This window comes from Haliotis asinina, chromosome 5 (assembly GCF_037392515.1).
Source record: "Haliotis asinina isolate JCU_RB_2024 chromosome 5, JCU_Hal_asi_v2, whole genome shotgun sequence".
Lineage (NCBI taxonomy): Eukaryota > Metazoa > Mollusca > Gastropoda > Lepetellida > Haliotidae > Haliotis > Haliotis asinina.
In genome coordinates, this window is record NC_090284.1 from 79,267,700 (window position 1) to 79,291,247 (window position 23,548).

Here is a 23,548-nt window from a genome sequence, read left to right on the forward strand (position 1 = left end):
TCAGCTAACTCAGATGTTTTGCTTCAGGGTATAGGTGACAGTTCTTCTGCTCCTCTCCATTTTGTGACTTTAACTTCAGATCTTATTTCAGGTAAGGTGAAAGTTGGTGTTCTTGACTCTCTCCCAGGGTGTCGATTTGTTGATCTTATGGGGACCAAAGTTGGTGCTGATCCAATTGTCACTGTTTCGCAGGATAGATCGTTAGTACAGAAAAGTTGGAGGGCGAATTTCCGGGTATTTTACCTTCTTGTGCAGTGACTCGTTCAATGTCGAAAAGCATTTCTTCCAAGGCTTCTTTGCAGAATGATACCATTTATGATTTGTCAGGTACATTCATGGATCATTCTTTGTGTGAGGTAGAGACAGAGGTCTCATCGTTAAAGAGTAGTAGCTCTTCAGGACTTCTTGATAAGTCAGATAGTTTGTCAGGTGGTGCACACATTCTTTCCAGAGAGCAGCTTATTAGTGCACAGGGTGAGGATGTTGAAGCGCAGAAGTTGACTAGTAAGGCTGTTTCTTTTGAGGAGGTTAGCAAAGTTTGTTATTACTACAAGTATGGTGTTCTGTTGGAGAAATATAGGTCGCCGGATGTTCCTGCGGAGGATGAATGGAAATTGTATCATCAAATTGTGGTACCGAAAGTATTTCGAAAACATGTACTTTCATTGGCACATGAAAGTCCCTTGTGAGAAAATTTTGGCATATTTCTTTTGGCCCAGTTTGAGACAAGATGTGGCTGAATTTTGTAAGACCTGTCATGCATGCCAAAATATTGGAAAGCCAAATCAGAAAATTCCTTCCGCTCCCTTAAAACCAATACTGGCTTTTCAGGTACCTTTCAGTAGAGTTATTATTGATTGTGTTGGTCCACTACCTAAGACTAAGTCTGGTTATCAGTATTTACTCACAATCATGTGTGCTTCTACCAGATTTCCTGAAGCAATTCCGCTTTGTAGGATTGTTGCTCCTGTGATTGTCAAGGCTTTGATCAAATTTTTCACCATAGTTGGTTTGCCAGATGTTGTTCAGTCTGATCAGTGCTAAAATTTTATGTCTAAGGTGTTTCAACAAGCTATGTACCAGTTAGGTATTAAGCAAGTTAAGTCTAGTGCTTATCATCAAGAGTCACAGGGAGCTGTAGAGAGATTTCATCGAACTTTAATTTAAAGAATATGATCAAGACTTATTGTTTTGAGACAGAGAAAGATTGGGATGAGGGTGTGCATTTGTTGTTTGCTGCCAGAGAGTCAGTTAAGGAAAGTTTAGGGTTTAGCCCCTTTGAATTTGTATTTGGTCACAGTGTGCATGGGCCACTAAAACACTTAAAAGAACAATGGCTCAATGACAGACCTGAGATCAATCTCTTAGTCTATGTGTCTACATTTAGGGACAGACTAGAGAAAAACTAAGAAAAAATGAAGCCAAACTATGACAAAAAGTCAAAAGGGAGAAATTTCACTTGTGGTGAGAAAGTGTTAGTTTTGCTTCCCATTGCTGGTCAACCACTGAGAGCAGGATATCAAGGTTCATGTTGTTGACAAGAAGGTTAGTTACACTGACTGTGTCGTCCTGATGCCTGGCCGTCATAAACAGAAGATATTGTGTCATGCCAACATGATAAAGAAATATCATGACAGGTTAGAAACCAAGCATGTCAATTGTATTGCCACACTCTCCCCAGTTGCTTATTGTACTAAAGACAATTGTGAAAATGTTGACATTGATGATTGTGTTAGCAGTATGAAGTTTGATGATCTTAGTGATAATGTTTCACTAAAGTTGAGAAATTCTGATGTGTTAGCTCACCTGGATGAGAAACTATCACATTTATCCCCTGAGCATAAAGTTCAAATGTCAGATTTGATTTATGAGTTCTCTCACTTATTTCCTGATGTGCCTGGTCGAACTGATGTTGTTAGCCATGATATAGATGTAGGTGATGCTGTGCCTGTAAAACAACGCCCTTATCGGATGAATCCAGTGAAGCGTGAAATTTTGCAGAAAGAGGTGAAATACATGCCGGACAATGACATTTTTTAACCCAGTGACAGTCTGTGGAGTTCACCATTTGTTTTTGTGCCGAAGAGTGGAGCTGGTTGGCGCTGCTGTGCTGACATGAAAGCTGTCAATGCGCTCTCACGAAATGATTCGTATCCTATTCCGAGAGTGGACGATTGCATTGATCGCATTGGTCAAGCTAAATATATAAGTAAGTTTGACTTACTGAAGGGCTTCTGGAAGATTCCACACACAGACCGTGCAAAGAAAATATCGGCATTCGCTAAACCAGATGGACTGTATCAATACAAGGTGATGCCGTTTGGTCTGAAGAACACTTCAGCGACATTCCAGAGACTCGTGAACAATGTCACATCAGGCCTTGCTCGTGTCGAGGCTTACATGGATGATGTCATCGATTACAACATGGAGTGGGATGACCATCTGAAAAGGACTCATGCTTTCTTTGAAAGACTGTCTAAGGCAAAGTTAACTGTGAATCTCGCCAAGTGTGAATTCGGGAAGGCACAAGTTGAATTTTTAGGGCATGTTCTTTTGTCAAAACTTCTCAGATGTTGTATCTCCACTTACCAACCTTTTGGGGAAAAAGGTAAAATTCAAGTGGGATAGCAGTTGTCAGACTGCGTTTGAAAAAGTCAAAGCCATACTCATGAATTCTCCAGTATAGCAGGCACCAACTTTGAAAAACATTTCAACAAATTGATGCAAGTGATGTTGGTGCAGGTGCTGTCCCGCTTGAAGAGGATGATTCAGGAACTGAACATCCAGTTTGTTATTTTTCAAAGAAATTTTTGACAAGCAACAAAAAATTATTCTACCTTTGAGAAAGAGAAATTAGGTCTTTTGTTAGCTTTACAACATTTTGAAGTGTACCTTGGTACCACCACTTTGCCAATTGAAGTTTTTACTGATGACAATCCCTTGACTTTCCTTCATAAAATGAAGAACAAGAATGAAAGACTTATGAGGTGGAGTTTGACCTTGCAAGAGTTTAATCTTGTGATCAAACACATTAAACGCAAAGACAATGTTTGTGCTGATGCACTTTCCAGGGTGGAAGTGTAAGGTGACCTGATGATGCTGTATGTATGTATATGCATTTTATCATAGTAATTCTGCAGGAAGTTTTTCATATTGCTCATGTTATTACATGTCATGTTGTTATGTTATTATTGCTATGATTGTAATAGATGGTCAGCACTTTCAGGATTCTGGTTTTCCAGAATTTATCTGCTCTTAGTTTTCAATGTGTTTACTTCTGGGAGACTTATTCAAGGGCATTCTACAGTGTTGACGATGGTTGTATGTGCCCAAACTTTCGGGAAATGACTGAGTATATTATATGAAAAGACTGGTTGCCGTGTTGCGAGACAGACACATCACTGGAGTTACATCATCGTCATCATCTGCATTTGTCAACGCCTTATCTAGATCATCCACTGTCAGACCGATTGCTGTGTTTACATTCTGCATTGTTGATTCTCTCTCACACTAAGACTTTGGTGAGTTTACTGTATTATATTTTGTGACCCATTGCCTTAGATTTTGTCTCACTTGTATGGAATTTGTAATCAGCATTGTGGAATTGACTTCTGACCTTGTATACCTTGCTCTCATTGGATAATAATACATAATTTGAAAGTTTACGACTTGTTTTGTTCTGTTTTGCTGGTTCACAAGGGGATTTCTTACATCGTTTGTCACGGTAAATTCTGAACTGTAACAATTCCTCACTGTTTTCTAGATACTCATTCCTCAGAGTGAGTTGTAGGGAACAACATTCCTCACAGTCTGTGTTGTAGGTAACAACATTCCTGACAGTCATCATAGACAGGAAGATTGGGGCTAGAATTGATCATCAGCAACCCGTGCTTGTCATAAGAGGTGACTAACGGGATCAGGTGTCCGGACTTGCTGATTTGTTGACACATGTAATCATATCCCAGTTGCACAGATCAATTTTTATGGTGGTGATTACAGGATACTCTGGTCCAGACTCAGATAATTACAGACTACAGGCATATAGCTGGAATATTGCTGAGCACAGCGTAAAACTAACTCATTCACTCTGTCTCTCACTGAGTCAGTGTATTTAAGTGCAGTCAGTGACCTATGTTAGTGTTTCAGCAGCTTAAGTATGACATGTATTTTCCAGAGTTCAACAACAGCTCATGTCTGTGCTGAGCAGTGACAATCAGTTTATGTTTCAGGAGTTTGTTGGTCCCGAGTTCTCATACCGCGCCAGCAAACCTCTCACTAAGCTGACCATGCCATTGCAAGGGGAGGTAAGTTCTTATACTTCCCATCATGATGTCCTGTGTAAGGTGTTCTCTATTGTTTTTCTACCACCAGTCACTGTTTTCAACAGTGATGTCCTGTGTATGGAGCTCTCAATCCTATCTCTCTCACAGTTACTGCTTCCCACTGTGATATCCTGTGTATTGAGCGCTCTGTTGTATCTCTCTCACAGTTACTGCTTCCCACAGTGGTATCCTGTGTATTGAGCTCTCTATTGTATCTCTCTCACAGTTACTTCTTTCCACAGTGGTATCCTGTGTGTGGAGCTCTCTATTGTATCTCTCTCACAGTTACTGCTTCCCACAGTGGTATCCTGTGTGTGGAGCTCTCTATTGTATCTCTGCCACCAGTCACTGCTTCCTACAGTGTTACACTGCATTGGTCATCTCTTTACATCTTCTCATTACACTGCATTGGTCATCTCTTTACATCTTCTCATTACACTGCATTGGTCATCTCTTTACATCTTCTCATTACACTGCATTGATCATCTCTTTACATCTTCTCACTACACTGCACTGGTCATCTCTTTACATCTTCTCATTACACTGCATTGGTCATCTCATTACATCTTCTCATTACACTACATTGGTCATCTCTTTACATCTTCTCATTACACAGCATTGGTCATCTCTTTACATCTTCTCATTACACTGCATTGGTCATCTCATTACATCTCATTACACTGCATTGGTCATCTCTTTACATCTTCTCATTACACTGCATTGGTCATCTCTTTACATCTTCTCATTACACTGCATTGGTCATCTCTTTACATCTTCTCATTACACTGCATTGGTCATCTCTTTACATCTTCTCATTACACTGCATTGATCATCTCTTTACATCTTCTCATTACACTGCATTGGTCATCTCTTTACATCTTCTCATTACACAGCATTGGTCATCTCTTTACATCTTCTCATTACACTGCATTGGTCATCTCTTTACATCTTCTCATTACACTGCATTGGTCATCTCTTTACATCTTCTCATTACACTACATTGGTCATCCTTTTACATCTTCTCATTACACTGCATTGTCATCTCTTTACATCTTCTCATTACACTGCATTGGTCATCTCTTTACATCTTCTCATTACACTGCATTGGTCATCTCTTTACATCTTCTCATTACACTGCATTGGTCATCTCTTTGCATCTTCTCATTACACAGCATTGGTCATCTCTCCATTTATCATGCTTTCATGTGTTTTGTTTTTGGCTTAACCCCATATCTTTTCTGTCCATGATTTTCTCACAGAGCTTGAAGAACCCATCCCTGGCACGCCGTGTCGTCATCATTCACCTGACTGGGCAGAAGTTGGAGTCTACTGTGGATCCCAGCACCACGGGACGTCAGCTGTTTGATGCCGTCATTGCTCACCTTGGCATTACTGAGTTCTTCTTCTTTGGCCTGTCATATGTCTATGGTAATGTTCAGTGACAGAAGGAAGGATACTCAAGAGACTCTGAAAATATTTTGAAATGGTATTTAGGAGATAAACATCATGTGTTGGCCAATTTCCGGGTGTTATTGAGTATTTGAAGCATGGGAATGCATTTGGAACTGACGGCGTCAGCCGGAGGTTTCAAATGGAACATTCATGTTCATTTAATCATGTTTTTCAACCAATCAGATTACAGAACACAGTGACTTTTGGTTTACAATGTTGTAATAGAGCATGCAAGAAACAGGCTCCTATGTCAGGAGACCCAAAATAAGTGGAGACTCAACCAGGCATGTAGGCCACAACATTTGATTTTCAGTATCTGGTGCATAACAAAATAGGACATAAATGTATGTAACAAAACATATTGTTGTAATGAAAGATATAAAAAGAATTATTGAATCTTGTATCATAAGACAACAAAAATGATAATACATTGATACACTGTATGAACATGCGAGTGAAAATTGCAAAGTTACATAGGATTTGAAAAATATTCATGTTCCAACAGAATTAAGGTGATGTTGTGTGTGTATGTTCACAGAGAGTGAGCACTTCTTCCTGGAGGGTGATACAAAACTCCACAAGGTGGCACCAGAAGGTTGGAGGGACGTGAGCAAAGGCTGCTTCTCTACAATCACCCTCACCCTTCACTTCAGAGTCAAATACTACGTTGATGCTGTGACAGATCTTAGGTAAGGCTTGTGTTCTTGAAAACAATGATATATGTCTGTGTCTACAGACACCTGACTGTATATATCTGTGATGTTTATTGTTACGACAGTGTATTTTCTGAACTTTTTATTATCATTGATTAATATTGTGATAGATATCACTGGGTCACAATGTTTAGAGTTTGAGTGATAATTATAATGGGTCATGTTTCGCATTATGTGACTGTGTATGTAAAGGGGGGAGCATTATGTGACTGTGTATGTAAAGGGGGGAGCATTATGTGACTGTGTATGTAAAGGGGGGAGCATTATGTGACTGTGTATGTAAAGGGGGGAGCATTATGTGTGCTCAATGGCAGTGTATGTAAAGGGGGGAGCATTATGTGTGCTCAGTGGCAGTGTATGTAAAGGGGGGAGCATTATGTGTGCTCAGTGGCAGTGTATGTAAAGGGGGGAGCATTATGTGACTGTGTATGTAAAGGGGGGAGCATTATGTGACTGTGTATGTAAAGGGGGGAGCATTATGTGTGCTCAGTGGCAGTGTATGTAAAGGGGGGAGCATTATGTGTGCTCAGTGGCAGTGTATGTAAAGGGGGGAGCATTATGTGTGCTCAGTGGCAGTGTATGTAAAGGGGGGAGCATTATGTGTGCTCAGTGGCAGTGTATGTAAAGGGGGGAGCATTATGTGTGCTCAGTGACTGTGTATGTAAAGGGGGGAGCATTATGTGTGCTCAATGGCAGTGTATGTAAAGGGGGGAGCATTATGTGTGCTCAGTGGCAGTGTATGTAAAGGGGGGAGCATTATGTGTGCTCAGTGGCAGTGTATGTAAAGGGGGGAGCATTATGTGTGCTCAGTGGCAGTGTATGTAAAGGGGGGAGCATTATGTGTGCTCAGTGGCAGTGTATGTAAAGGGGGGAGCATTATGTGTGCTCAGTGGCAGTGTATGTAAAGGGGGGAGCATTATGTGTGCTCAGTGACTGTGTATGTAAAGGGGGGAGCATTATGTGTGCTCAATGGCAGTGTATGTAAAGGGGGGAGCATTATGTGTGCTCAGTGGCAGTGTATGTAAAGGGGGGAGCATTATGTGTGCTCAGTGGCAGTGTATGTAAAGGGGGGAGCATTATGTGACTGTGTATGTAAAGGGGGGAGCATTATGTGTGCTCAGTGGCAGTGTATGTAAAGGGGGGAGCATTATGTGTGCTCAGTGGCAGTGTATGTAAAGGGGGGAGCATTATGTGTGCTCAGTGACTGTGTATGTAAAGGGGGGAGCATTATGTGACTGTGTATGTAAAGGGGGGAGCATTATGTGTGCTCAGTGGCAGTGTATGTAAAGGGGGGAGCATTATGTGTGCTCAGTGACTGTGTATGTAAAGGGGGGAGCATTATGTGTGCTCAATGGCAGTGTATGTAAAGGGGGGAGCATTATGTGTGCTCAGTGGCAGTGTATGTAAAGGGGGGAGCATTATGTGTGCTCAGTGGCAGTGTATGTAAAGGGGGGAGCATTATGTGTGCTCAGTGGCAGTGTATGTAAAGGGGGGAGCATTATGTGTGCTCAGTGGCAGTGTATGTAAAGGGGGGAGCATTATGTGTGCTCAGTGGCAGTGTATGTAAAGGGGGGAGCATTATGTGTGCTCAGTGGCAGTGTATGTAAAGGGGGGAGCATTATGTGTGCTCAGTGACTGTGTATGTAAAGGGGGGAGCATTATGTGTGCTCAATGGCAGTGTATGTAAAGGGGGGAGCATTATGTGTGCTCAGTGGCAGTGTATGTAAAGGGGGGAGCATTATGTGTGCTCAGTGGCAGTGTATGTAAAGGGGGGAGCATTATGTGTGCTCAGTGGCAGTGTATGTAAAGGGGGGAGCATTATGTGACTGTGTATGTAAAGGGGGGAGCATTATGTGTGCTCAGTGGCAGTGTATGTAAAGGGGGGAGCATTATGTGTGCTCAATGGCAGTGTATGTAAAGGGGGGAGCATTATGTGTGCTCAGTGGCAGTGTATGTAAAGGGGGGAGCATTATGTGACTGTGTATGTAAAGGGGGGAGCATTATGTGTGCTCAGTGGCAGTGTATGTAAAGGGGGGAGCATTATGTGTGCTCAGTGACTGTGTATGTAAAGGGGGGAGCATTATGTGTGCTCAGTGACTGTGTATGTAAAGGGGGGAGCATTATGTGTGCTCAGTGGCAGTGTATGTAAAGGGGGGAGCATTATGTGTGCTCAGTGGCAGTGTATGTAAAGGGGGGAGCATTATGTGTGCTCAGTGGCAGTGTATGTAAAGGGGGGAGCATTATGTGTGCTCAGTGGCAGTGTATGTAAAGGGGGGAGCATTATGTGTGCTCAGTGGCAGTGTATGTAAAGGGGGGAGCATTATGTGTGCTCAGTGACTGTGTATGTAAAGGGGGGAGCATTATGTGTGCTCAATGGCAGTGTATGTAAAGGGGGGAGCATTATGTGTGCTCAGTGGCAGTGTATGTAAAGGGGGGAGCATTATGTGTGCTCAGTGGCAGTGTATGTAAAGGGGGGAGCATTATGTGTGCTCAGTGGCAGTGTATGTAAAGGGGGGAGCATTATGTGACTGTGTATGTAAAGGGGGGAGCATTATGTGTGCTCAGTGGCAGTGTATGTAAAGGGGGGAGCATTATGTGTGCTCAATGGCAGTGTATGTAAAGGGGGGAGCATTATGTGTGCTCAGTGGCAGTGTATGTAAAGGGGGGAGCATTATGTGACTGTGTATGTAAAGGGGGTAGCATTATGTGTGCTCAGTGGCAGTGTATGTAAAGGGGGGAGCATTATGTGTGCTCAGTGACTGTGTATGTAAAGGGGGGAGCATTATGTGTGCTCAATGGCAGTGTATGTAAAGGGGGGAGCATTATGTGTGCTCAGTGGCAGTGTATGTAAAGGGGGGAGCATTATGTGTGCTCAGTGGCAGTGTATGTAAAGGGGGGAGCATTATGTGTGCTCAGTGGCAGTGTATGTAAAGGGGGGAGCATTATGTGTGCTCAGTGGCAGTGTATGTAAAGGGGGGAGCATTATGTGTGCTCAGTGACTGTGTATGTAAAGGGGGGAGCATTATGTGTGCTCAATGGCAGTGTATGTAAAGGGGGGAGCATTATGTGTGCTCAGTGGCAGTGTATGTAAAGGGGGGAGCATTATGTGTGCTCAGTGGCAGTGTATGTAAAGGGGGGAGCATTATGTGTGCTCAGTGGCAGTGTATGTAAAGGGGGGAGCATTATGTGACTGTGTATGTAAAGGGGGGAGCATTATGTGTGCTCAGTGGCAGTGTATGTAAAGGGGGGAGCATTATGTGTGCTCAATGGCAGTGTATGTAAAGGGGGGAGCATTATGTGACTGTGTATGTAAAGGGGGGAGCATTATGTGTGCTCAGTGGCAGTGTATGTAAAGGGGGGAGCATTATGTGTGCTCAATGGCAGTGTATGTAAAGGGGGGAGCATTATGTGTGCTCAGTGGCAGTGTATGTAAAGGGGGGAGCATTATGTGACTGTGTATGTAAAGGGGGTAGCATTATGTGTGCTCAGTGGCAGTGTATGTAAAGGGGGGAGCATTATGTGTGCTCAGTGACTGTGTATGTAAAGGGGGGAGCATTATGTGTGCTCAATGGCAGTGTATGTAAAGGGGAGAGCATTATGTGTGCTCAGTGGCAGTGTATGTAAAGGGGGGAGCATTATGTGTGCTCAGTGACTGTGTATGTAAAGGGGGGAGCATTATGTGTGCTCAATGGCAGTGTATGTAAAGGGGGGAGCATTATGTGTGCTCAATGGCAGTGTATGTAAAGGGGGGAGCATTATGTGTGCTCAGTGGCAGTGTATGTAAAGGGGGGAGCATTATGTGACTGTGTATGTAAAGGGGGGAGCATTATGTGTGCTCAGTGGCAGTGTATGTAAAGGGGGGAGCATTATGTGTGCTCAGTGACTGTGTATGTAAAGGGGGGAGCATTATGTGTGCTCAATGGCAGTGTATGTAAAGGGGGGAGCATTATGTGTGCTCAGTGGCAGTGTATGTAAAGGGGGGAGCATTATGTGTGCTCAGTGGCAGTGTATGTAAAGGGGGGAGCATTATGTGACTGTGTATGTAAAGGGGGGAGCATTATGTGTGCTCAGTGGCAGTGTATGTAAAGGGGGGAGCATTATGTGTGCTCAATGGCAGTGTATGTAAAGGGGGGAGCATTATGTGTGCTCAGTGGCAGTGTATGTAAAGGGGGGAGCATTATGTGTGCTCAATGGCAGTGTATGTAAAGGGGGGAGCATTATGTGTGCTCAATGGCAGTGTATGTAAAGGGGGAAGCATTATGTGTGCTCAGTGGCAGTGTATGTAAAGGGGGGAGCATTATGTGTGCTCAGTGGCAGTGTATGTAAAGGGGGGAGCATTATGTGTGCTCAGTGGCAGTGTATGTAAAGGGGGGAGCATTATGTGTGCTCAGTGGCAGTGTATGTAAAGGGGGGAGCATTATGTGTGCTCAATGGCAGTGTATGTAAAGGGGGGAGCATTATGTGTGCTCAGTGGCAGTGTATGTAAAGGGGGGAGCATTATGTGTGCTCAGTGGCAGTGTATGTAAAGGGGGGAGCATTATGTGTGCTCAGTGGCAGTGTATGTAAAGGGGGGAGCATTATGTGTGCTCAGTGACAGTGTATGTAAAGGGGGGAGCATTATGTGTGCTCAGTGACTGTGTATGTAAAGGGGGGAGCATTATGTGTGCTCAGTGGCAGTGTATGTAAAGGGGGGAGCATTATGTGTGCTCAGTGGCAGTGTATGTAAAGGGGGGAGCATTATGTGTGCTCAGTGACTGTGTATGTAAAGGGGGGAGCATTATGTGTGCTCAGTGACTGTGTATGTAAAGGGGGGAGCATTATGTGTGCTCAGTGGCAGTGTATGTAAAGGGGGGAGCATTATGTGTGCTCAGTGACTGTGTATGTAAAGGGGGGAGCATTATGTGTGCTCAGTGACTGTGTATGTAAAGGGGGGAGCATTATGTGTGCTCAATGGCAGTGTATGTAAAGGGGGGAGCATTATGTGTGCTCAGTGGCAGTGTATGTAAAGGGGGGAGCATTATGTGTGCTCAGTGACTGTGTATGTAAAGGGGGGAGCATTATGTGTGCTCAGTGACTGTGTATGTAAAGGGGGGAGCATTATGTGTGCTCAGTGGCAGTGTATGTAAAGGGGGGAGCATTATGTGTGCTCAGTGGCAGTGTATGTAAAGGGGGGAGCATTATGTGTGCTCAGTGGCAGTGTATGTAAAGGGGGGAGCATTATGTGTGCTCAGTGGCAGTGTATGTAAAGGGGGGAGCATTATGTGTGCTCAATGGCAGTGTATGTAAAGGGGGGAGCATTATGTGTGCTCAATGGCAGTGTATGTAAAGGGGGGAGCATTATGTGTGCTCAATGGCAGTGTATGTAAAGGGGGGAGCATTATGTGTGCTCAGTGGCAGTGTATGTAAAGGGGGGAGCATTATGTGTGCTCAGTGGCAGTGTATGTAAAGGGGGGAGCATTATGTGTGCTCAGTGGCAGTGTATGTAAAGGGGGGAGCATTATGTGTGCTCAGTGGCAGTGTATGTAAAGGGGGGAGCATTATGTGTGCTCAATGGCAGTGTATGTAAAGGGGGGAGCATTATGTGTGCTCAGTGGCAGTGTATGTAAAGGGGGGAGCATTATGTGTGCTCAGTGGCAGTGTATGTAAAGGGGGGAGCATTATGTGTGCTCAGTGGCAGTGTATGTAAAGGGGGGAGCATTATGTGTGCTCAGTGGCAGTGTATGTAAAGGGGGGAGCATTATGTGTGCTCAGTGACAGTGTATGTAAAGGGGGGAGCATTATGTGTGCTCAGTGACTGTGTATGTAAAGGGGGGAGCATTATGTGTGCTCAGTGGCAGTGTATGTAAAGGGGGGAGCATTATGTGTGCTCAGTGGCAGTGTATGTAAAGGGGGGAGCATTATGTGTGCTCAGTGACTGTGTATGTAAAGGGGGGAGCATTATGTGTGCTCAGTGACTTTGTATGTAAAGGGGGGAGCATTATGTGTGCTCAGTGGCAGTGTATGTAGAGGGGGGAGCATTATGTGTGCTCAGTGACTGTGTATGTAAAGGGGGGAGCATTATGTGTGCTCAGTGACTGTGTATGTAAAGGGGGGAGCATTATGTGTGCTCAATGGCAGTGTATGTAAAGGGGGGAGCATTATGTGTGCTCAGTGGCAGTGTATGTAAAGGGGGGAGCATTATGTGTGCTCAGTGACTGTGTATGTAAAGGGGGGAGCATTATGTGTGCTCAGTGACTGTGTATGTAAAGGGGGGAGCATTATGTGTGCTCAGTGGCAGTGTATGTAAAGGGGGGAGCATTATGTGTGCTCAATGGCAGTGTATGTAAAGGGGGGAGCATTATGTGTGCTCAGTGGCAGTGTATGTAAAGGGGGGAGCATTATGTGTGCTCAGTGACTGTGTATGTAAAGGGGGGAGCATTATGTGTGCTCAGTGACTGTGTATGTAAAGGGGGGAGCATTATGTGTGCTCAGTGGCAGTGTATGTAAAGGGGGGAGCATTATGTGTGCTCAGTGGCAGTGTATGTAAAGGGGGGAGCATTATGTGTGCTCAGTGGCAGTGTATGTAAAGGGGGGAGCATTATGTGTGCTCAGTGGCAGTGTATGTAAAGGGGGGAGCATTATGTGTGCTCAGTGGCAGTGTATGTAAAGGGGGGAGCATTATGTGTGCTCAGTGACTGTGTATGTAGAGGGGGCAGCATTATGTGTGCTCAGTGGCACAGTGCTTTGTCATTGCGCCCTTTAAGGTAGCGCTTTGGAGTTGCTTACCTTTAGGCAGTCTTCTGTGCATGAGTGTGTTTTGAATGTTGGTAAACACGAGGCTGATGGTGAAGGTTCCATACTTCATTAGAATGCTCAAGAATCAGTGACTGTGTATGTAAAAGCTGATGTTTGTGTTGATGACACACAGACACACGTACTTACACTGTGCCTACCAACACCTGTCTGCCTCTGTATCTGTTTGTCAACATCGACCTGCTACGTTCAAGATTGACACTTATGTATATTATTGAATATTTTAGACTTGTCTGTTTTATATTTTGTTGTTTCAGAAGGGACTTCTTATGTGGTGATACCTTTTGTCACATCAATTTATTAACCATAACATTATCTACAAACACCTGACTGTAGATATCTGTGATTGTCATCTCCAGACACCTGACTGTAAATATCTGTGATGGTTATCTACAGACCCCTGACTCTAAATATTGGTGATTGTCATCTACAAACATCTGACTAAATATCTGTGATTATCATCTCCAGACACCTGACTCTAAATATACTATGGTTATCTACAGACACCTGACTCTAAATATTGTTGATTGTCTACAGACATCTGACTGTAAATATCTGTGATTATCGTCTGCAGACACCTGACTATATCTGTGATTGTCATCTGCAGACATCTGCCTGTAGATATCTGTGATTGTCATCTGCAGACATCTGACTGTAGATATCTGTGATTGTCATCTGCAGACATTTGCCTGTAGATATCTGTGATTGTCATCTGCAGACATCTGACAGTAGATATCTGTGATCGTCATCTGCAGACATCTGACTGTATGTCTGTGATTGTCATCAGCAGACATCAAACTCTATATCTATGATTGTTGTCTGCTGACACCTGACTGTATATCTGTGATTGTCATCAGCAGACGCCTGACTGTATATCATTGACTGTCATCTGCAGACATCTGACTGTGTCTGTGATTGACATCTGCAGACATCTGACTGTGTATTTATGATTGTTGTCAGGAGACATCAGACTGTATATCTGTGATTGTCACCTGCAGACATCTGACCGTATACATCTGTGATTGTTGGCTGCAGCCATCAGCATGTATCTGTGATTGTTGTCTGCAGACATCTGACCGTATGTATCTGTGATTGTCTGGAGACACCGAACTGTATATCTGTGATTGTCGTCAGCAGACACCAGACTGTATATCTGTGATTGTTGTCAGCAGACACTGAACTGTATGTCTATGATTGTCACCTGCAGACATCTAACCATATATATATGTGATTGTCGTCTGCAGACATTTGAGCAGCCACCATCTGCTGTACCTTCAACTGCGCCATGATGTGCTGGAGGAGCGCACCCTCTGCACGGACGAGCAAGCAGTGTGTCTGGCAGGCCTGGCACTGCAGGCCGAGTTTGGAGACCAGGACACTCTGGGCAGGAACTACTTTGTGCCGGAGCAGTACTTTCCAGGCCATGTGATTCGCCAACTTGGACTGAGTGTTGTGAGAGAGAAAGGGTTGGAGGGACACAGGCTGAATGCTGGACTGCCACCCACACAATCTGAGCTTGAGTACATCAAAGTAAGTGTTCTATCTGTAACTGCACTCTGTAAGTAAACATGAGTGGAATATAGCAACCTGTTGCTGAATATGTCATTATCATTATCATCTGAGATTTCAGGCAAAATCAGAAAAAAAAACTTATGGATGTCAGCTTTATATAGTGAATATCACAGGTGGTGAAGGAGCAAGCAGATGCTTCGAAACATAGTGCTTTTCACTCTTAAGAAGTTGACACCCATAAATCTTGCTTTTCTTATGCATTCCACCTCAAAGTGCCCATCTAAGGTTTAATCAGAGGTTTCAATCAGGCTAACCATACATTTCAATCCTCAGTTTATACAGGTGTTGCATCCAAGAAATGTTGTTACCATCTGTTATTAACCACAGACTGCGGGTGTGAGCATGATATCTTTCATTCTGTTGTGGAAGAAGACACTGTAGTAACATTAATTACTCAATATACAGAAGATTCAAATACATGTGATGAACATGTGACTTCATAACAAATAAGGTACTCAAATATGCCTGTAAAATAATCTTATTCAGGTGACTTTACTGGTCACATGTTTACAGTATGGAACAACATGAGTGTTGGTATATGGACAATCATGATATTGTGGCACAGTAATCAGAATCAGTAGATGTAAACATAACCTGTGTTTGACAGGGGAATGTGTTCATGCACCCAGCAGCCAAGCAGCCAACATATGCAAAATTGTGCATTCAACTAGCAGCTGAACTACCAACATGTGTAATAAACCTACATACAATTAGCAGTCAAGCAGTCAACATGTGCAATAATCCTACATATATTCAGCTGTCAAGCAGCCAACATGTGCAATAATCCTACATACATTCAGCTGCCAAACAACCAACTTGTGCAATAATCCTACATATATTCAGCCGTCAAGCAGCCAACATGTGCAATAATCCTACATACATTCAGCAGTCATGCAGCCAACATGTGCAATAATCCTACATACATTCAGCCGTCAAGCAGTCAACATGTGCTGTAATCCTACATACATTCAGCTGCCAAGCAACCAACATGTGCAATAATCCTACATACATTCAGCCGCCAAGCAACCAACATGTGCAATAACCCTACATACATTCAGCCGCCAAGCAGCCAACATCTGCAATAATCCTACATACATTCAGCTGTCAAGCAGCCAACATGTGCAATAATCCTACATACATTCAGCTGCCAAGCAACCAACTTGTGCAATAATCCTACATATATTCAGCCGTCAAGCAGCCAACATGTGCAATAATCCTACATACATTCAGCAGTCAAGCAGCCAACATGTGCAATAATCCTACATACATTCAGCCGTCAAGCAGTCAACATGTGCAGTAATCCTACATACATTCAGCTGCCAAGCAACCAACATGTGCAATAATCCTACATACATTCAGCTGCCAAGCAACCAACATGTGCAATAATCCTACATACATTCAGCTGTCAAGCAGCCAACATGTGCAATAATCCTACATACATTCAGCCGTCAAGCAGTCAACATGTGCAATAATCCTACATACATTCAGCCGTCAAGCAGCCAACATGTGCAATAATCCTACATACATTCAGCAGTCAAGCAGCCAACATGTGCAGTAATCCTACATACATTCAGCCGCCAAGCAGCCAACATGTGCAATAATCCTACATACATTCAGCCGTCAAGCAGCCAACATGTGCAATAATCCTACATACATTCAGCCAACATGTGCAATAATCCTACATACATTCAGCTGTCAAGCAGCCAACATGTGCAATAATCCTACATACATTCAGCCGCCAAGCAGCCAACATGTGCAATAATCCTACATACATTCAGCCGTCAAGCAGCCAACATGTGCAATAATCATACATACATTCAGCTGCCAAGCAGCCAACATGTGCAATAATCTTACTTATAACTAGCAGCTGAGTAGCCAGTGTGCCCAATAATCCTTACTTTATGATTACTAAAACTTAATGGTAGTGTATGATATAAACCAAAAACTCGGCCCAACTTCTGGGCAGGTAACTTCAAGATGTTATCAAAGAATTGCGATAAATGATTTAGTAAACCTAAGACATGTTTTTACTCTTCCATATCTCTTGAACTGTCATATCATTGATATCATTGTCTCCTTGAACTATTTCAATGCCCACAACTCTCTTTATTTCTTCATTGACTTCTCGTAGGTGTAAAGGTTCCGTTGGATATGGTTCAACGTCCAAAACTGGGTCAGTAATGATTGATTGTTGTTTGAAATATTTGACAACACATGGATTCATTGATTGTCTTGTGGTGATTCTCTTTGGCTGAAAAACTTGTGATTCTTAAGTGGTTGTTTTCGACGTTTAACTGACATGTTTCTCTTGACGTGAATTGAGTCTGGAGTGCTGCTGCCATATTCCCACGCCTTTCCTCTTTCTGGATCCTTCCATTTCACTCTGTAGTAGATTTTGCCGTTTGCTCTTTTGGAAGTAAGAATTGAGTGAATGTCATCAGGATTGAAAACCTTGGTGTCATTGCTTGACGTTGGTTGATGGGATGGTTGTTGAACTTGACTTGAATCTGGTTGTGGCCTTGATTTTGGCTGATGATGTTTACTTTTTACACCTCGTTTTCCTTTGTTTGTATTTCCTTTCTCCTTGGTGGGATTACTTGGACCTGGGGTGCTCTGTTTCCACTTTGTTGCTGTTGTACTGGGTCCTGCTGAGCTTTCCTGGATACCTTTCTTCTTCTTGGATGAAGTTCTTGGAGTACCAGCATTGTTTTTTGAATTGGCTTTCTTACCTTTTTGTTGTACAGGTGATTGGTCTTTGGATTAACTTGTTGACTATGCATTGGTGCTGTCAAGTTGTGGGTCATTGATTTGTTGTTCATTGTCATTTATGACCCCTGAATCCAGGTTCTTCTTGTTGTTGAGGTATGGTTCTGGAGGATATTGTGGGCGATCAGCTGGATCAAAATATGGTTTCAGACGGTTGGCATGGACCAATGGTTTGTGTAATTTGTCGTCAGAACTTAGTTTGTATGTGAAATTTGGACCTGAATGGATGATGTAATAACTGCCATACCACTTTTTTGTTAATTTGTTGCAAAGGCCTTTTTCTACTTTTTGACAGTATAGCCAAATCCTTTGGCCTGGTGAGAAATCTGGCTCTTTATCCTTACGGTTGTATTGCTCAGAATATATTTCCTTTGCTCGAGCAGTGTTTTCAGCTGCAATTTTCCTTGTAATTTCTAGCCGTTCAAGCAAATTCGAAAGATAGCTTTTCTTATTGTGGCCTAGATTTTCCTTTGGAATTAGTGAAACATCTTGTGGAGCTCTCATTTCGCGGCCGAAAAGCATAATAAAAGGTGACTTTTGAGTTGATGAATTTGGTGCCATCATGAAGCCTGGGAGAAACCGGGGCCAATCAGTTTGAGTTTTGTTACAATAGGCTCTTAGTGATTGATTGAGGAATTGAGCCTTTCTACACAGCTATTTGTTTGCGGATGGTATGGCCTTGTATGAGAGTATTTGATAGCCAAAGTTCACAACAAATAGCTTTGATTAATTTTGACATAAAGTTCTGACCTCTGTCTGAAATTAAGGTCCTTGGAGCACCATACTGACAAAATATTTCTCTCACGAGAACACCTGCTACCTCTGTGGCTTCTTGAGTTCTGAGGGGAAAGGCTTCACACCATCTAGATGCTGCGTCAGGGGGCGTAGGGGTGCCTTCTTGCTGTGGTAGTGCCTCTTGGTTTGTTGACATACCTCACATGTCTGGACGATATTGCTGTACATCTTGGGCCAGTAGTATTTTGAGAGTTCTTGGAACTGCTAGTTGTTTAATAAATTTGTCTGCATGGCCATTCTGTCTCTGTGGGACAAATCTGTATAAAATTCCCTCCTCAATTTCAAATGTAGTGGCTTCAATAAGGATTTTTTGGCGCTCCTTTTCATCTTCTTTGTAGTCGAAAATCTGTGTAAAATCTGGACAAATCCTTTGTAGGTGACGTAAGTTAGGATGAGCATTAATGTTTGCCTCGACCATTGTGGCTTGTATGACATCATCACTAGTGGCATGTAAGGCTGCAACGTTTGCTGGTACTGCTTGGTAGTCCTCTTCATATTCAAATGTGACAGACCAATGAGTTGTCTGTGATTCAGAAACCAGATGTTTGATACTTGCTATGCAATCGTCCTCAGTCTGAGTGGAGTGAGTGACCTGTGAGGGTAAATGTGGTCTTGCTGAACCATTTTGCCTGAGTGACATTACTGTAAAGACATCTTCTTCTGTTTGATCCTTGCAGTTAATATTTTGCTCATATTCCCTGCGTGAGAGAGAATCAGCATTCGCGTTGGCTTTGCCGCTGCGATGAGTATAGGTAGACAGTTCTAATGACCATCGACCTAACCTACCTGTGGCATCTTTGATGGATTTTAGCCATTTCAAAGCGATGTGGTCTGTGTAGACAGTGAATTTGGAATTCGCAAGGTATGGACGAAATGATCTGATTGCTTCAACCAGAGCTAGGCCTTCTTTTTCTGTAATGCTCCAGTTCTTTTCGCTTCCATGAAGAGCTCTTCCACCAAAAGCTATAGGATGTTCATTGTTCTTATCTCTTTTGCTCAGTACAAATCCTATGCTCCTATCGCTGGCATCAGTTGCGAGGAAAAATTCTTTGTCAAAGTCTGGATAAGCCAGTACAGGTGTGTTACACATGGCATGTTTGAGTGTGTTGAATGCCTGATCACACTCAAGTGACCACTGGAACTTTGGTTTCTTCAACATCATCAAAAACAGGAAGTGGCCATGACATTGGTAAGGTGACAGAGTTCAGTTTCCTGTAGTCACAAACAAATCTGTACGAGCCGTCACGCTTTTTAACTATGATGATGGGGGCTGAATACATTGAAGTGGATTCCTCAATTAAATCATTATAGAGAAAATCTTCTACCAGATCTTCAGTGACTCTTTGGAGATGGGGCGATTGACGATAAGGCCTACACTTAACTGGGGGATGGTTGCCCGTGTCAATGACATGCTCGTGCATGTCAGTCTTTCCTAAATCAGCAAGGCTTGTTGAGAATATGTCTCTATTTTGTCCAAAAAGTCTGAGAAGTCGTTGCTGTTGGTCAGCTGTCAGTTGTGTCTTGGTCAAGTTAAATCCTAAATTTTGAGCGATTTTGACATAATCCCTAGCGTCATTGTTACTTTTCGTATTGTCAGTGTTAACTGTATTTACAAACGGCTGGTCACTGTCAATTTCAAAGACAGAGTGGCTGTCATTGTAACTAAATTTGCCTACAACTGTACCTTTGTCTAAACCCTTTTCTTCTTGGGAAGGATTCATAAGCCTAAATGTAGCAGTTTTCCTATGAGCTTTCGAGAGGGTCTTACCACCTGCTACTTCAGAATAAGCAGTGAGGGAGGCAACTGGTTCAATGAGTACAAGGGAATCATCTTTTGCATTAGGCAGTCTTACCTTGAAATGAATTTCACTCTGAGGGGGGATATGAATTTGATCTATTGTTTTCACTAATTCACAAATTTCTTGGTCTGAAGTGGCAATGAAATTAATGTATTGCCTATCTGAGGTGCTGTTGCCAATTATGAGGGCATGGCAGCTATAGTCTATGACTGCATCGTTGTCACTCTGGAAGTTTTCACCTAGTAGGACTGACTATGGTAATGAGGGCAGGACATAGAATCGTTGTGAAAATTCCTGATCTTCAGTAACAAAATCTAACCAAACTGAACCCAACACTTTGTGCAATTCACCAACAACACCTCGAATGTGTGGAAAGGATGAGTTTTCAAGTACAAGGTTGTTGAAGGCTTTGTTTAAAAAAACGGACGAAATGCAGCAAATGGATGCCCCTGTGTCTATTAAACAAGTTGTTGTTTCAGTGTGAAATGTAACCTGAATTACACTTTTGGCAAGGAGCATTACTAAGGACACATTTGGAATTTCACTGCTCAAGTTACATTCCATATCAAACTCCATATTGGCCATCACACCTTATAGTATGTACCGTACTATAATAAAGAAAGACAAGAAAGACAAGAAATCAACAATGTAAATCAAGAAATCAAGAAATCAACAATGTAAACGTGGTCCTTAGTCCAGTGCAGTGATCAGAGGTGGATGCAGTCGCTTGTTATTCCATATGTTCTTGTAGCTGGTTGTACTTAGTTCCTGGACGCCGAGGTTCCAAAAATCGTTGATTCTCCGCCAATTTATTATGATAAGGGTCTCGGGTCCAAATGAGCGTACCACTGAAATCCCTTATCTAACTGGCGTGCTGGTCTGCTTGGGGGAATTAACTCAGCAAAGAGTCTGAAGTCACAAGAAGCTAATTACAATTTTATTAACAAGAAATAGAATAACAAGGGTGGCCACAGAGAGTCGGTACAACCCTCTGGGCTGAGGGCTAGAGTTGGTCTGAGTTGGAAGTCTAAACCCTTCTGAGTGACAAATGGAGTTGGAGACTATTTAACTAAACTTGAAACAATAAAAAGGTTGTGGCTCGTTAAAAGATACAAAATGGGTGTGCCCTATAATACTTGTAGCCAATGAAATACTGAATATACAGATTGGGGTGTGACCTACTGGAATAACCAGACAGAGGGGATTGCTCTTAATCCTATTAATCCTATCTTAAGTGGCATTAATCCTGCTGGCACATTTACTGTATGCTTGGGCTAGTTCTATCCAAGCCTGGAGATAAGCACGAGTCAGGATGAGTATAAAATATCAATTTTACATGTTTGAGAAAATTACATGTTTATTGCATCTTGTATGTATTTTACAGCTTGCATCAAAACAAACTGAAGGTGCAGCATGAATAGTTAAATATGAACGATGCATCGTCTATTCCAGAAAGCCATGTGTCTTCCAGAATATGGGGTGCATTTCCACAAGCTGTTCAAGGTCAGTGAGAAACATTGACAACTGTTGACAGCCCTTAACATGGAATTATCTCAAAATCTTTCTGCTTTTCTTTCTGTGACAAATACTTTTTGCATGAACCTTCACTGAACTTGGCTGGATGTAAATTCCAATTGTTTTTACTGGTGTTATTGATATTATGATTGTGAAATGGGATCCATCTGTTTTGTCGTCAGAGCAAGAATGACACATCAAATCTGATCTATGTGGGCGTTGCCAGTCATCGCCTAGTGCTGGCTGACCTCCATGGCCACAAGCGTGTCATCACCCAGCAACATGCCTGGAACAATATCCTGAAGATCTCCTTCAACAAGCGCAGGTTCAGCGTCCAGACCAAGTCTGATATGGCCAAGAGCAAACCACCCAAGATCAACTTGTTCTCCAGCAGCTATAGGAAGTAAGTCAGTCCCACTTATCTTTGTCGTGTGTGAAGTGGTACCATTAATCCACTACACCCACTTCTTCACTCTGCATGCCACCTCTAGCCTGTGCACATCATATCTAGCCCCTGCACCCCACCTCTAGCCACTGTGTACGGCTTCTTCCTCTCTCACCGCCTCTACCCACTGCACAAAACCTCTTGCCCCAATCACTGCCTCTACCCACTGCACACTGCCTCTAGCCCCTATCACCACCTCTACCCACTGCACACTGCCTCTAGCCTCTATCACTTTCTCTACCCACTGCACACTGTTTCAACCCATTGCACACTGCCTCAACCCACTGTACACTGCTTCTAGGACCTATCACTACCTCTACCCACTGCACAAGATATCTTCCCCATATCAACACCTCTACCCACTGCACACTGCCACTACCCCCATCACCATGTCTACCCCTGGCCCTCTGCACCAAATATATTCCCAGTGCGCACTGCCTCTACCCACCACCACCAGCTGCTGTCATCACCTCTACCCAATGCACATCACCTCAGCTGTGGGAGCAGAGTTGGCTTACTAGTGGTGGGTGTGGGTGCTGGTTTGAGTTAATGACATGGTCAACGAGTTTAGTAGGATAGTTGGTAGGTTGTGTGAATACATCCTGGAGGTTTTTAAGTTCAGGTTCATTGGTGACAGATTATAGGTTGAGTGCTTGGCAGGCGAGTAAGACTTGTCACAAGTCCACATATGCAGCATGTATATGTGAAAATACACATTCTTGAATAAAGCAGTTGATAGTTAATGTCAGAGGAAATATCAGTTACCTTCTTATTACTGCAAACTGCAATTATTGTGAAGGCAGCATAAGTGACATGGTGACTCAGTTCTACACAATCAAGAATGTGATTGATATTCATGAACTGGGCTGGTGATACCATATTATGCCTGTAAATGCTGTAATATGATTGGACATATCCAGGAAAAGTAACCAGTCAATTTACTTCTCTTTTCTCTTGGTTATGAGCTTCACTGCACCCCTTATCTAATATATCTTTGCACCTATCACATATTAGCAACTTCTAAACCTTCACCTGGACGATAAGTCACATTATCAATTAACTTAGGGTTAAATTGCAGCAAAATGTGCTGCATTGTATATCTTGTAAAGTTGGATCGACCATGGAACTAAGAGAATAACATGTGCAAAACAGGATTTATGTTTATTTGAGACTTCTTACAGTAGAAACGTTTAGGTTTCCAACTAAACTCTAAGCATTTACTGAGTAACACTGCACTGAATTTCTTCTTATGAACCTCTACTGAAAGGAGATTATGTCAATGATATTTATTGTGATTAAAACCTTACCTTTATCAGGATCAAGGTCTCCAAGTGTTAATATTTGTTTGAATGCATATATATACTGAACATCATTGAA

General features: G+C 42.8%; 1 protein-coding gene across 2 annotated transcripts in view; it reads left to right on the forward strand.

Moving 5' to 3' along the window:
* LOC137283164 (tyrosine-protein phosphatase non-receptor type 13-like) overlaps nucleotides 1–23,548 on the forward strand; it is a 313,874-nt gene that overhangs the window by 55,132 nt on the left and 235,194 nt on the right. For both annotated transcript variants that reach the window (XM_067814606.1, XM_067814607.1), the window contains exons 11-16: nucleotides 4,230–4,304; nucleotides 5,582–5,750; nucleotides 6,313–6,463; nucleotides 14,524–14,809; nucleotides 21,664–21,714; nucleotides 21,909–22,129. In XM_067814606.1, the coding sequence (XP_067670707.1) occupies nucleotides 4,230–4,304; nucleotides 5,582–5,750; nucleotides 6,313–6,463; nucleotides 14,524–14,809; nucleotides 21,664–21,714; nucleotides 21,909–22,129 (953 nt within the window). The remainder of the gene's footprint in view (nucleotides 1–4,229; nucleotides 4,305–5,581; nucleotides 5,751–6,312; nucleotides 6,464–14,523; nucleotides 14,810–21,663; nucleotides 21,715–21,908; nucleotides 22,130–23,548) is intronic.